Below are 12,801 nucleotides of genomic sequence, written 5' to 3'. Positions count from 1 at the left end.
CATAACAATTAGACATTTATCATTTATGCCCCTCACACAGTGATTACCCCCCTCCCCCCGTCTACTACCCCTCTGACATCGCACACAGCCGTTACATTTCCAGTCTCTATTCCTAATGCTATACTCCACTTCTTGTAACTATATATATATAAATATATATACATATATATATACGTATGTATATATATATATATATACGTATGTATATATATATATATATATATACGTATATGTATATGTATAATTATAGTTGACTTTCACTATTGTTCAGCTTCAGCTTCAGGTGTACAATGCAGTGGTCAGGCACCTACATCATCCCTGAGGTTGTCCCCCTAATGAGACAAATGTCTATCGGATACCCTACAAAATCTTTACATTATTGATTCCATTCTCAAATTAGCTTCTAATCTTTCGATTGTATTTTGCCAATCACTATTTTCGGGAGGTAACATTATTGAACTTCTAATAAATGGGTTTTAAGTAGAAAGAATGGAGACTTTCTAGCAAGGGCCTCTCTGAACCTAATCATGGTATGAGATGTTCAAGTGACAAATATGGTGTTTAGTCAGGAAGACCCAAGATATCTAGTAATATCCAAATCCTGCCTTTGACTTCTCACTCCTCTTGCAAGGCCACAAAACAAAGCAAAGTAAGATTTTACTCCTAGCTGGGTTTGTCCCCCAGAACCCAATGCAAAACTCTACTTAGTTAGCTGGATCTCCGGAAAATTCCTTTACCTAAGCCAGGACAGCCAAAAAGCCTCCTTTGTTTTCTGCCACCAAGCCTGGCTGTCTATCATCAAGAAGCAGACAGAGACTTGGCCCTAATGCCTAGAGATTGAGCTGGCTTGTCTGCCCATCTCATTATCTAAGAGGCCAAACCATGTTGGTTTCCTTATAGCTCCACCCTGCTAAGCTCCAGCAGGAAAGAGGCCTGGAGTTCTCTGACGCTCTCTTTGTCTGGCAAGGGAGGGGGGCAGGTCCCAGAGCAGCGTGGCTCAGAGGGAGCCCGTGTTTGGACTAGGAAAGCTCCAGGAGCATCTGTCTTGACTTTCAACATCTCAGAGAGGATGCTGTTGGTCAGTCACGGAGTTCCTAAGGTACTTGGCATTGATTAGAAAGTGGTCAGGCCTGGCAACACACAGCGGCTTGGGGTTGGCTCTAGGGTCTGGAGGGCAGCTTCCCTCTCCGCTTCGATCCTTGGGTGGAACTGGAAATGCTGCAAAGAGTATGTTGACCCTTCAAAACTCCACTCATTCTGATGGCTAATCCCTTACCTATGTCCACTCTACAAAAGCACAGTTGTTTGTTCTTACCAGAGTCAATGAGGCCCCTTCACTGCCAGCACTTTGTTTTGTCTGGTGAAATGGAATATTTGGTAGTTGAAATCGAGACTTTTCTTGCTTGTGAAGAGGTTCAGTGACTCAATCACAAAGTGATGGATTCCCATACACTCAATTCCATTTGAACCTGAAAACAGTGTATGATGTAGCCCCTTAAAATCTAATTACAGCACTCAGAAGAGAATTGATTCTAAATACAAATCCCCCCACACTCAATGGAAGATGTTGCGCACAGCCTGCCTTTCAACTTCTGGCCCGCTGTAAGGAAAGCAAGCAAGCAATGGAGAAGAAGCAACACACAGTTGGAGGGAGGGAGAAAGCTCCACACTGTGGTCTGCACAACCCAGGCGGGTCTGAACCAGAGACAGGGAGAGAGCTATGAAGTCTATAATTAGCAAAGAGTAAAGGGATCTTCCTGACATTTTGTGTCTGGAGACCCGAACTTCCAGCTTTAGAGACATCAGTCAAGGAAGTCTTGGCGGCCTTCAGAGCCCCCAAAGGTTCCTTGAAGGCCTTCTTTAGCTGGCAGCATAAATTACTACCAGGCACCCTGAGAAAACTGTGTTGCTAGGAAACAAAATTCTTATTAGAGTTCTCCTCTCCAGCTTATGGAAAGGTGTTTGTGGAAAGGCCTTTGTGATTTGGAGCTATTAATTTTTATTATTAGTATGAATAAATAATGTCGTATAACAGTTATTTGCCATGTACTGCACTCAATTCTATTTTATTATCTCATTTACTCTCACAAATACCCTATTACCATAAAATGAATAAGGAAACTGGTTTAAACAGGTGAAATAACATGCCCGAGGTCATACAAATAAAAGGCACAGCAATATTTTGTACCCAGGTCTTAAAATCCTTACTATGCTGCTCTTTTGCCTTTAGCGATTCTCAAGACTTTTTAAAAACTCTAACTTTCAAGGGACTTGGTCAATAAGGGGGGACATGTGCTCTCTTGTGCCCAATTTACTTGCTGATGCCCAGTTTATTTACTTATGTTGGCTCCGAGACCCCCCGCACCCTCTTTTTTTGGCCTACTCAAGAAACAGGAAGGAAACGTGAACGAGGGCAATTAACGTTATTACAGGGGTAACCTTGAATTGACTTCAATTTATAAAAAGCAAAAGTCACTTGTAAACTTCAGTACATCATTGTTGACCATCTACTGTGATATACTTCACTACTGTTTGTGGCATTATCACATTTGAAAATCACTGCTCTGTATAATCCAAAGAAATTTCTCTCACCAGGTTAAATGAGTAATGATGATTAACCATAGACTGGTTCAATTCCCAAATCATCTCATACAAGAGTTTTGAGTCACTTAGGCCAAGCCAGAGTGGAAGGTAGTCAAAGGATTCCGTGTGAACTCTAAGAATCTTAGAGCACATGATGATACCTAAGTATACTCTCTTTTCAATATTTCCTTGTTTCCATGTATTGACCACACTAGAGCACCCAGGAGAGAGGGAGAGGAACAGAGGAGCAGGGAAGGGTAGGAGGAAGGAAGAGAGGGAGGGAGAGAAGGAGGGAAGATCATAGAGAAAGAAGGGGGGGGGGTGGGAGGGAGAGAGAGTTGTTTCCGGCAGGAGCATTCAGTTTCTACATTGTCAAGTTTTCTAGTCCTTTTCAAAAGTGCGTACAAACACACAGCTACACAGGATGGTGTGAAAAAGAACTGAGAAACTTGCCGCTAGTCACCATGCTGGTCCTTTCTCTTGGCCAGATCTTAGGAGTCAGTCCGTGTGTGGATGTCCAAGGTCCTAGGAAGGTGGAGGACAAGTAGTTCACGGGCCAAGGATTTTCTGAAGGGTGGAGAGGAAGTGGACTAGGGAATAACCTACACTAGCATACAAATTCTAAAAAGAATCCCTCATTTCCCAGGGCAGATTCAGATTTTGCCCAGAACCACCCATCCTGCGAAAGTGCATTGGACTGAAATAGGCCCTGACACACTACACGGGAGGAAGCCTTAACCTCCTGGCCTTTGAGACCGGGGGAAGAGGAGACTGAGACCTGATCCTTTGCTGCTCTTCAGTCTCTAAGCATGACCCCCAAGGGTCATGGGGACCCTCTGATGTTTAATTTCACTGAAGCTGACTGTGGGTAGAATGGAGAGCAGAGCTTATCACTGAGAGCCAAGATAAGGGAGGCACAGAGCCAAGAAATAAGCACATTTGAAAAATGTGTGTCCCATTGTGTACTTCACCCATGGCTGGGACTCAGTATGCAGCTCATTTTGATTCTGTCCCACCACATTGCATTTAATGATTAGTCTTCCCATTCATGCCCTATTTTTCTTGTCTATATCGAGGAGTAAAAATTCCATTTTATTTTCTTGTTTTTTCCCCTCAAGCTCCCATTATTTGCTAATTTTTAAAAATCACAATTACCAGCTAATTTACCCTAGCTTGTAGCTGACTGAGGTACTGTATGACTCAATATTTATAAGTTCCCAAATTGAGCATTAAGAGTACCTAACCTCTTATCACTTATTGAAAATTCTTAAAAACTCTTACTCTTCTGAGGCCGAAGGTTGCATATAATTTGGTCAACTGCTTACAAATCTTTTAGTCCCCAAACAAACATGTCCTTTTCCTATAGGTCAAGGCCACGGTTGCCTCTAACTGCAGTAGTATTGTTATCATCAGAGGCATTGGACCATCATCAAGCACTATGAACTACAGTTGTGTCCAGAGCTCTGCTCTACGTGAGGTAGGGGGCAGGAGGGAGTTGGAAACAGGAACTAAGAATGCCTCTTCAAAACCAACACACACAAGAGAGCTAAAGGACTTTCCTTCTTGGGATAAGCTGCTGCAATGTCTTGTTTTGGCTGGTACTGCTAGGTTTCAAGGCAATGTACTATGCCCTTAAATAATTTACTGCTTTCTTAAACAAAAGGAAAATTACAAAGTTTAACATTGTAAGCAATTAATGCCATGAAGCTATGCATTGGGAAGAAATTAATTATATCATCAACGTCCTATAGAAGTTCAGAGGAGGAGGGGACTGGGTTTGGGCCTTCTTTACAAGAGGCTGAATTGGTCTGGAGTTTTGAAAGACAGACAAGGTTTAGACAGGCAGAGATGAGGTGAAGGGTTAGTAACAATGGAGCTCTGTTGCCTAGAATAGTGTTTTACCCATTTGAAACCAAATGGTACCAATGTTTCATGCTTCAGATTCCCCCAATATTTGGGAGGTCCATTATGTTGTGATAGGTCCTCAAGGGAAAACAGTCTCACAGAAAACACCTTCAAAGCCATGGCAATCTCACCTCCATAGAACTGAAAAGGGAGAAAAATCTTCAGAAGAAAATGGAAACACTAAAGATGTAACACTATTATTTTTGCATGAAGATGTCCTAGAGATTACATAAAGATTAAATAAGAAGTTTAAAACATAGAACTACACTTAAATTAGTATAACAATTTCTTTTACTCAAATTTTTTTTTTCAACTGTGGAAGGTTTGTGTTAGTGTAAATATACGAGCCAAAAAGCAATGTGGTAAGAGAATTAACAATGGTTTGGTTGCCTCCCTGTTGAATTTGGTTACAATTATTTTAATCCTTCTAAGATTTGATTCAAGCGAAACAGCATTTTTAAAAAATTTTATTGGGGAATATTGGGGGACATTGTGCTTCTCCAGGGCCCATCAGCTCCAAGTCATTGTCCTTCAATCTAGTTGTGGAGGGCACAGCTCAGCTCCAAGTCCAGTCGCCCTTTTCAATCTTAGTTGCAAGGAGAGCAGCCCGTCATCCCATGTGGGAATTGAACCGGCAACCTTGTTGTTAAGAGCTTGCGCTCTAACCAACTGAGCCATCTGGCAGCCCTGTGAAACACCGTTTTTAACAATGATGTATCTTAGCCTTTTCCAATTTCATTGCCATATTTAAAGCCATTGAGCACAAATCCATGGGTCTGGTAATACAGCCTCCATATCAATGACTCAGTTTCCAGACTTTTGAGGTTAATAACTCAATGTAACATATGGCAATAGTGGGCAAAGCAGCCTCTTCATGGGCAAACATGCTCATTTCTGATCCTACACAAGTTGCCAATTACTCATTTCCTTTTAGTACTGGTCTCAAGATTCAAACCAACTTCCTAGGAAGAGCCTTCTGTTCTCAAATTGGCATTGTTTTCAAGATAGATATACCTTTTTTTCTGATGCTGCAATACCGTGATTTACAAGTAACATATATTTGGTTATTCAGATGACCAAAATATACTTCTCATATATATTTGGTCTTCCTCCACGGTTCCTGGCTCACAGCTCCCAACACCCTTAGAGTTTCCTGAGTGGTAAGAATAAAGGGAGCATCGCTTATATTTGGTCCTTTACCCTCAGTTCCTCAAATCGATTCAGAGCCATAAAGATGAAATGGATGTCTCGATATTATCACAAGCCCATTTCCACCACAACTGGGTTTATGTTAATAAGGTGACTTTTGGAAAGCACCTAAGGATAAGGGCTGGTTGCCAGGGGAACCAACCATGAAGAGAGGGGTGGAACTTTCAGTCCCATCCCCATTTCCAGGAGAGAAGAGGGACTGGAGGCTGACTCAATCACTGATGGCCAAAGATTGAATCAACCATGCCTACGTAATAAAGTCTCCATAAAAACCAAGGGAGACAGGGTTCAGAGAGCTTCTGGATTGGCAAATGCATGGAGGTTTGGGAAGAGGGGCATGACTGCAGAGGGCATTACGCCCTTACTCCCACCATGTCCTGTGCATGTCTTCCATTGGCTGTTCCTAAGTTATATCCTTTTACAACCAAACCGTAAGTATAGTTTGTATAGTTTATAGTGATCTGTAAGTATAGTTTCTCTGAATTCTGTAAGCAACTCTAGCAAATTAATTGAACCCAAAGAGAGGGATGTTGGGATCTTCTGATCTATACAGCCAGTTGGTCAGAAGCCCTGGTGACAACCTGGACTTGCAGTTGGCATCTGAAGTGGAAGGTGGTCTTATGGGACTGAGTCCTTAACCTGTGGAATAGCTCTCTGGGTAGACAGTGTCAGAACTGAATTGAATTATAGGACAACCAGCTGGTGTCTGAAAATTGCTTGGTAGCAAGGGGGAACCCCTTTCCCCCCATGTTGGAATTCAGGTCCAGAACAACTTTTACATGCCTTCTTTGCTTCCTTCTCTCCTCCTAAAAAAGACAGTAACCATATTTTTAATCATTTTGGTCATGGACACCTTTGAGAATTTGATGAGAATCACAAACTCTCTCTTCATAAAAAGGTATTTAGATACAAACTGCATGAATTTTCAGGGAGTTTGTGGACCTCCCTAAAATTCATCCATGTATCCAACAGGGATCTGTGGGTTTTGGGTTAAGAGCTCCAACCTTCACAGGTTGGCTGGTATGGGTACTCCTTCATCAAAAAAGCTGGAAATACCAGGAACAGGGTTCCCTCAAGAGCACTAGTCACTGCCCTCAGTGTTCCCATTCCATGGCCATCTGTTAATCTCTGGGCTGGCTGAACTCGAGAGCTTCTGAGCTACTTACACTTTGGGATGCTGATTAGTAGCACAATTACCCACGCTCCCCCTCAGCGATGCAAGAAAGCTGTGAAAAGTGAATTCAACTCCTGATTAAGTTCTTTAACTCCGAATCTGCTCTAGTTTGATAATTCTGCACTAGTGATTCCTTCTGCAACTAGCTCACGCTAACTACTGTTATTACAGGGAAGCAGCAGAGAAAATGTCATCTATGGTTCAGGAGCAGGAATACAGTCCTTATGACCCTCCAGCTTGGTTTGGCTATGATTACCAGGGAGAGCCTCTTACAGAGCAGCAGGATGGAACACCATTTCAGGACTCAGACTTGACAATGAAAGAGTCAACATACAGTAGTGAAGAGGAAGCAGTATGACCTTCAGCCTCCAGCAGGAGGAACAAAAAATCTAGAACTTGGCAACTTCATTTAATGCAAGTATTTGTATTAGCTGGATCTCAACAATGTAAACAAGCAGAAATTCATCTCCTGATTGTTATTCCAACTATAATTGTTTCTAAATACATCATTACTTCTTCTAATAATTATGATTAAAAAAAAGCCAAATCAAGTACTGCTACTATGTAAATATTCCACTTAAATTAAGCTTAATCAAATCAATACTTTTGCTGAATTAGCAAATCTGAGGTTATAGTTATACGAAACAACCCTGAGAGACGTGACATTTTTGACAAGGAATTTAGAACTTCTCTTTAGAAAAGAAAGCAGGGATGGTCACATAAGTCAGAGTAAGAGTTTGAGCCAGGGCGATGACTTTCCATCTGAGAAGCTATATTATAAAGGATCTAAGCATATATTTTTAACGGAAACAAGGCTTTCTTGTGATTTCCATATACTTAGCAACAACAGAGAACTAAATGCCAATTGATCCCCTACTCATCTCAACATCTGACTTAAAAACAGTTGGGCAAATTAAATAGAAACAGGAACTATATGTGAATAGGAAGGATATTCTTGCAATGTCTCAGAAAGGTTTCTTTTTAACCAAATTTGCACTATAGGGGAATTTTTAAACCAAAAAAAAATATGTTCTCCCAATGTTGTCAGGAGACATGGGTTATTAATTACATATCCACATAGTAATTTTTAATAAGCTTTCATAAATAAATTTTTACCATTTTGGTAAAACATAATTAACAGAATTCCAATGATCACATGCCAGTGTATCACTATTTGATATCAGTAACACTGATGTTGATAGAGTCCAGAAGAAAGCACAACTCTGTTCTGAGTACCACAAATAAATTGTATTCGTAATATTAGGTAAGTTTTTTAACCTTTCTATTTCCTCATAAATGGGGTTAATCAACTGTCTTTTTGTACCCCACAAATTTGAAGTAACAATACAATTTAAGGTAAAAGATATGAAAAGCTATTTTGAAAAGTTTTAAAAGGGTTCTAGAGTTTTATTATTGGGAGCTCTGTATTAGCTAAATATTTTTTTTTAATAATTCTTCCTTTTTAAAAAGACTTTTATGAAAATATAGCTAACATACAATATTATATTAGTTTCAGGTGTACATCACAGTTATTCAACAGTATCCACTGGCACTATACAGTTATTACATCATTGATTATATTCCATATGCTGAAGAAGTGATCACCAAGTCCAGCAATCATCTGACATTGTATCACTTTATCACAATATTGTTGACTGTATTTCCTATGATGTATATTACATCCCCATGACTTATTTGTTTTATATCTGTAAATTTTAATTTCTTCTTCACCCCCCCCTTTTTAATTTTTCAATTAGATTTGACATTCAATATTGTTTTATATTAGTTTCAGGTGTACAGCATAATGGTTAGACATTTATATAATTTAGGAAGTGATCCCCCGACTAGTACCCACCTGGCACTATACATAATTATTATCATATTATTGATTATATTCCCTATACTTTACATCCCCATGACTATTTTGTAACTACCGATTTGTATTTATTAATCCTTTCACCCTTTTCACCGTCCCCAACCCCTCTCCTATCTATCGCCCTGATAGATCTAGTACCTAACACCATATGTAGTTATTACAATATTATTAATTATATTCCTTATGCTATACCCTACATCCCCATGACTACTGTGTAATAACCAATTTGTACTTCCTGATCTCTCCCCCTTTAATCTACCCCCATCTCCCTCCCATCTGGCAACCATCAAAATGTTCTCTATCTATGAGTTTGTTTCTGTTTCGTTCATTTTGTTCTTTAGATTCCATTTGTAACTGAAATCATATGACATTTGTCTTTCGCTGACTACTATACTCAGCAAAATACCCTTTAGATCCATCCATGTTGTCCCAGATGGCAAGATTTTGGTGTTTTTATGGCTGAGTAGTATTCCATTGTATATATGTACTACCTCTTCTTTATCTATTCATCCATTCAGAGACACCCAGGTTGCCTTCATACCTTGGCTTAGGTCAATAATGCTGCAATGTACATATGGATGAACACATCCCCTCAAAGTAGCATTATGGGTTTGTTTGGATAAATACTGAGTGGGATTACTGGGTCCTTCTTTGTCTCATGTTATACTTTGTTTTAAACTCTATTTTGTCTGGTATAAGTATTGCTGCCCCAGTTTTCATTTGTTTGTTTGTTTTCATTTTCATGAAATATGTTTTTCCATCCCTTTATTTTCAGTCTGTGTGTGTCTTTTGATCTGAAGTGAGTCTCTTGTAGGCAGCATATGTAAGGGTCTTGTTTTCTTATCCATTCAGCTCCCCTACTTTTGATTTACTCCATTTACATTTATTCCATTTACACTGAAAGTAATTGTTGACAGTTGTGTAGTTATTGCCATTTTATTACTTTCTTTTCTTTTTTCAATCTTAAAGTCCCTCTAAGATTCCTTATAATACTATTTTGGTGGTGATGAACTCCTTTAGCTTTTTCTTGTCTGGGAAGCTCATTATCTGTTCTTTGATTCTAAATGATAGCTTTGCTGGGTAGTAATCTTAGTTGTATGTCCTTGCTTTTCATCATGTTGAATATTTTGTGCCAATCCCTTCTGGCCTGCAAAGTTTGTTGAGAAATCAGCTGACAGTCTTATGGGAGTCCCCTTGTAGGTAACTAACTGCTTTTCTCTTGCCACTTTTAAGATTCTCTTTGTATATAACTTTTAATTATGATGTATCTTGGTGTTAGTCTCTTTGGGTTCATCTTATTTGGAACTCTGTGAGCTTCCTGGGCTTGTATATCTATTTCCTTCAGCCGGTTAGGGAAGTTTACTGTCATTATTTCTTCAAATAGGTTTCCAATTCCTTGCTCTGTCTCTTCTCCTTCTGGTACCCCTATGATGTGAATGTTGGTATGCTTGAGGTTATAGCAGAAGCCCCTTAAACTCTCCTTATTTTCTTTTAATTCTTCTTTTCTTTTTGCTGTTCCGATTGGGTGTTTTCTGCTATCTAATCTTCTAACTTGTGCATAATAGTCACTTTACTTAGGTTGATTTTGAAAGAGTTTTTGAAATAAGGTAGCATCACTAAGCTGTGCAATGGTTCCTAAAGGTGGATAGCAGAGGAATTAGCTGAATAAGACGTTTTAAGGCCTGAGCGAAGATACTTAAGATGACGTTTCTAAGATGGTATTTTTAAATACATTTGGAGATTTCTGGCAGCTGCATAAAAGTTAACTTCTGACCCCTACGCGCTCAAGCACACAACTGGAGAGACCTAAAAAAAGGGGAAACTGCTTTCTAAAGTAATAACTCCTGCATGGGGAAGACCAGGGTAAGGAGAAACACACCCTGTTATGTTCTCTAGAAACCAAGCAGGGTATTTAACTGCCAGAGGTTGCTCCAAAACTCTCTGAGTAAGATCTTTTAAACAAGAATGGGACACACATTTGTTCTTTATGGGGAGATGAATTTTATAGCTAAAGAAATGAAAGAAAAGGGATAGGTGTTAGAAAAAAAGGGGCTATGGAAAGGGGATAAAGGAATAGAGTGAACAGATGACAAAATTTTTAAGTTCTCAGTGCAAAGTATTTGAGGTATACAAAATATTCCTCAGGTCCACAGCTCTTAGGCATCAACATATATAGGGCTGTGCTCAAAAGAGCAAAATATGGCAGCTTTTTCTTTCTGTTTGGACTTGACTATGCAATCCAAAATATATGTGATTCCTTTAATACTTTTAAATATAGTTGACTGCTCATGACCTTTCTGGCTGTTGTTGGATAATAAATTTTATTTTCAGTCATGAAAGTGTATATATAATTGCATGAGAGTGAAAAAAGATTCTAAATATTGCCTCATTACTTCTCAGTTTCCTCTACTTAATAATTTACTACACACATATCACAACCACATCACACATATAACATGTGAGTACCGTCCAAACTTGTATAAATTTTTACATTAAAGGTAAACTAAAGGAGACTTTGAGCTATCACCCAAAGCTGACTTTTTGTTTCACAAATAAGAAGTTGAAAACAGACAACTCTAAGTAAATGAAAAGTTAACAAAAAGAGACTACTATAAATCATTATGTTTGGAAAGGTACATTAGAAATCAGTGTTCAAGAACTGATGTATCCTAATCATAATAGATATAATCTAATAGGGAGTCTTTTCAGTGTCATATAATTTAAATGTTCCAGGAGTAGACAGGTAAGATTTGAAAAAGAATTCATAAAATAACTTTATACAGTACACCATTATAAAAGTGAAAATCCATCTTCATAATCAGGCTATAAAATAGCTGAATGTTTCTCCCCCACTAACGAGTTGTCTTAAATTATGCGAAAACAATTAAGAATCAGTAGCAATTACATCACATTAATAAAGTGTTTTATTCACAGCTTAAATTTACATTGATGTCACAGTAAGTACTAAGTAGAAAACAGGTTATATGAGAGTTATGGTGCAAAAAAATTCTAAGGTAACCGCTGCCCCCCCATTACTTATGTCTTTATATATATATATATATTTCTTATATATATATTTCTTATATATATATATAATTTCTTATATATATATATATTTCTTATATATATATATATAAAATTTCTTATATATATATATATATATATATATATATATATATATATATAAAATCTCCTCCTCTTGAGTGTGAATAGAAACTGAACATGAGATATCACTCCCATAATTATGCTACATTATATGGCAAAACAAAGACCATCCTGGGTAGCCCTGACCTAATCAAGTGAGCTCATTAATAGATTTTCTCCAGCTGGTTGCAGAAGAGGTCAGATATTCAAAGCATGAGAAGGACTGAATGCATTATTGCTGGCTTGAAGATGGCGAGGGCCACACAAGAAGGGATGCGGGTGGCATCTAGAAGCTTACAGTGATCGTCGACTGACAGCAAGAAAATCTCAGTCATACAGTCACAAGGAACTGGATTTTGCCAACAATATGAATGGACTTGGAAGTAGATTTTTCCCTAGAGCATCCAGATGAGAACTCAGTTCAGCCAACACCTTTAGTCTAGCTTTGTGGATACCCAGAGCAGAGAATCTAGCCATGCTGGGCTCTTGACCTACAGAACCGGGAGCTGATAAATGGGTGTTATTTTAAATGGATAGTTCGTGGTAATTTGTTACAGAGCAATAGACAACTAATACAACAGTTAAGTAGACATTTTAAACCCCCCCCGAAAGACAATTCACCAGTACTCATTCCAATTTGTGTTTTCAACATTTATATGAACAGTGATATTTGCATTTTTGTAGTTATGGATCTACTAATCATTGCTAAAAATTATACATACAACTCAAACCATTCTTAGTCCTGCAGTTTCAGGGACTCAAACCAGCTTTGAATTCTAAAACTTACAGTGCCTTTTGGGGCATCAGCCTTAATCCATTTTTCATGTTTGTTTGCTTGATTCATAAGCCCTGAAAGAGAAAATTACATAAAGTTATATCTTGATTGAAAAATAGCAATATTTGACTACAT

General features: G+C 38.5%; 2 protein-coding genes across 8 annotated transcripts in view; one reads left to right on the top strand and one right to left on the bottom strand.

Moving 5' to 3' along the window:
• Positions 1 to 7,888, top strand: part of FBXL13 (F-box and leucine rich repeat protein 13) — a 201,019-nt gene extending 193,131 nt beyond the window's left edge. Inside the window, exon 21 of the mRNA XM_081079549.1 lies at positions 7,043 to 7,888. Coding sequence (XP_080935675.1) covers positions 7,043 to 7,229 — 187 coding nt within the window. The 3' untranslated portion in view covers positions 7,230 to 7,888. The remainder of the gene's footprint in view (positions 1 to 7,042) is intronic.
• The window catches only part of FAM185A (family with sequence similarity 185 member A), a 112,061-nt gene that overhangs the window by 40,986 nt on the left and 58,274 nt on the right, over positions 1 to 12,801 (bottom strand). For 2 of the 7 annotated variants that reach the window (XM_081079555.1, XM_081079556.1), the window contains exon 8: positions 12,679 to 12,740. In XM_081079555.1, coding sequence (XP_080935681.1) covers positions 12,679 to 12,740 — 62 coding nt within the window. Of the gene's footprint in view, positions 1 to 1,315; positions 1,470 to 4,938; positions 6,504 to 12,496; positions 12,741 to 12,801 lie in introns of those variants that run through there. The other 5 variants (XM_081079559.1, XM_081079557.1, XR_013995330.1 and 2 more) reach the window with 4 other exon arrangements.

This window comes from Rhinolophus hipposideros, assembly GCF_964194185.1.
Source record: "Rhinolophus hipposideros genome assembly, chromosome: 18".
Lineage (NCBI taxonomy): Eukaryota > Metazoa > Chordata > Mammalia > Chiroptera > Rhinolophidae > Rhinolophus > Rhinolophus hipposideros.
The sequence above is the reverse complement of the archived record's forward strand: the minus strand, read 5'-3'. Positions and strand labels throughout refer to the sequence as shown.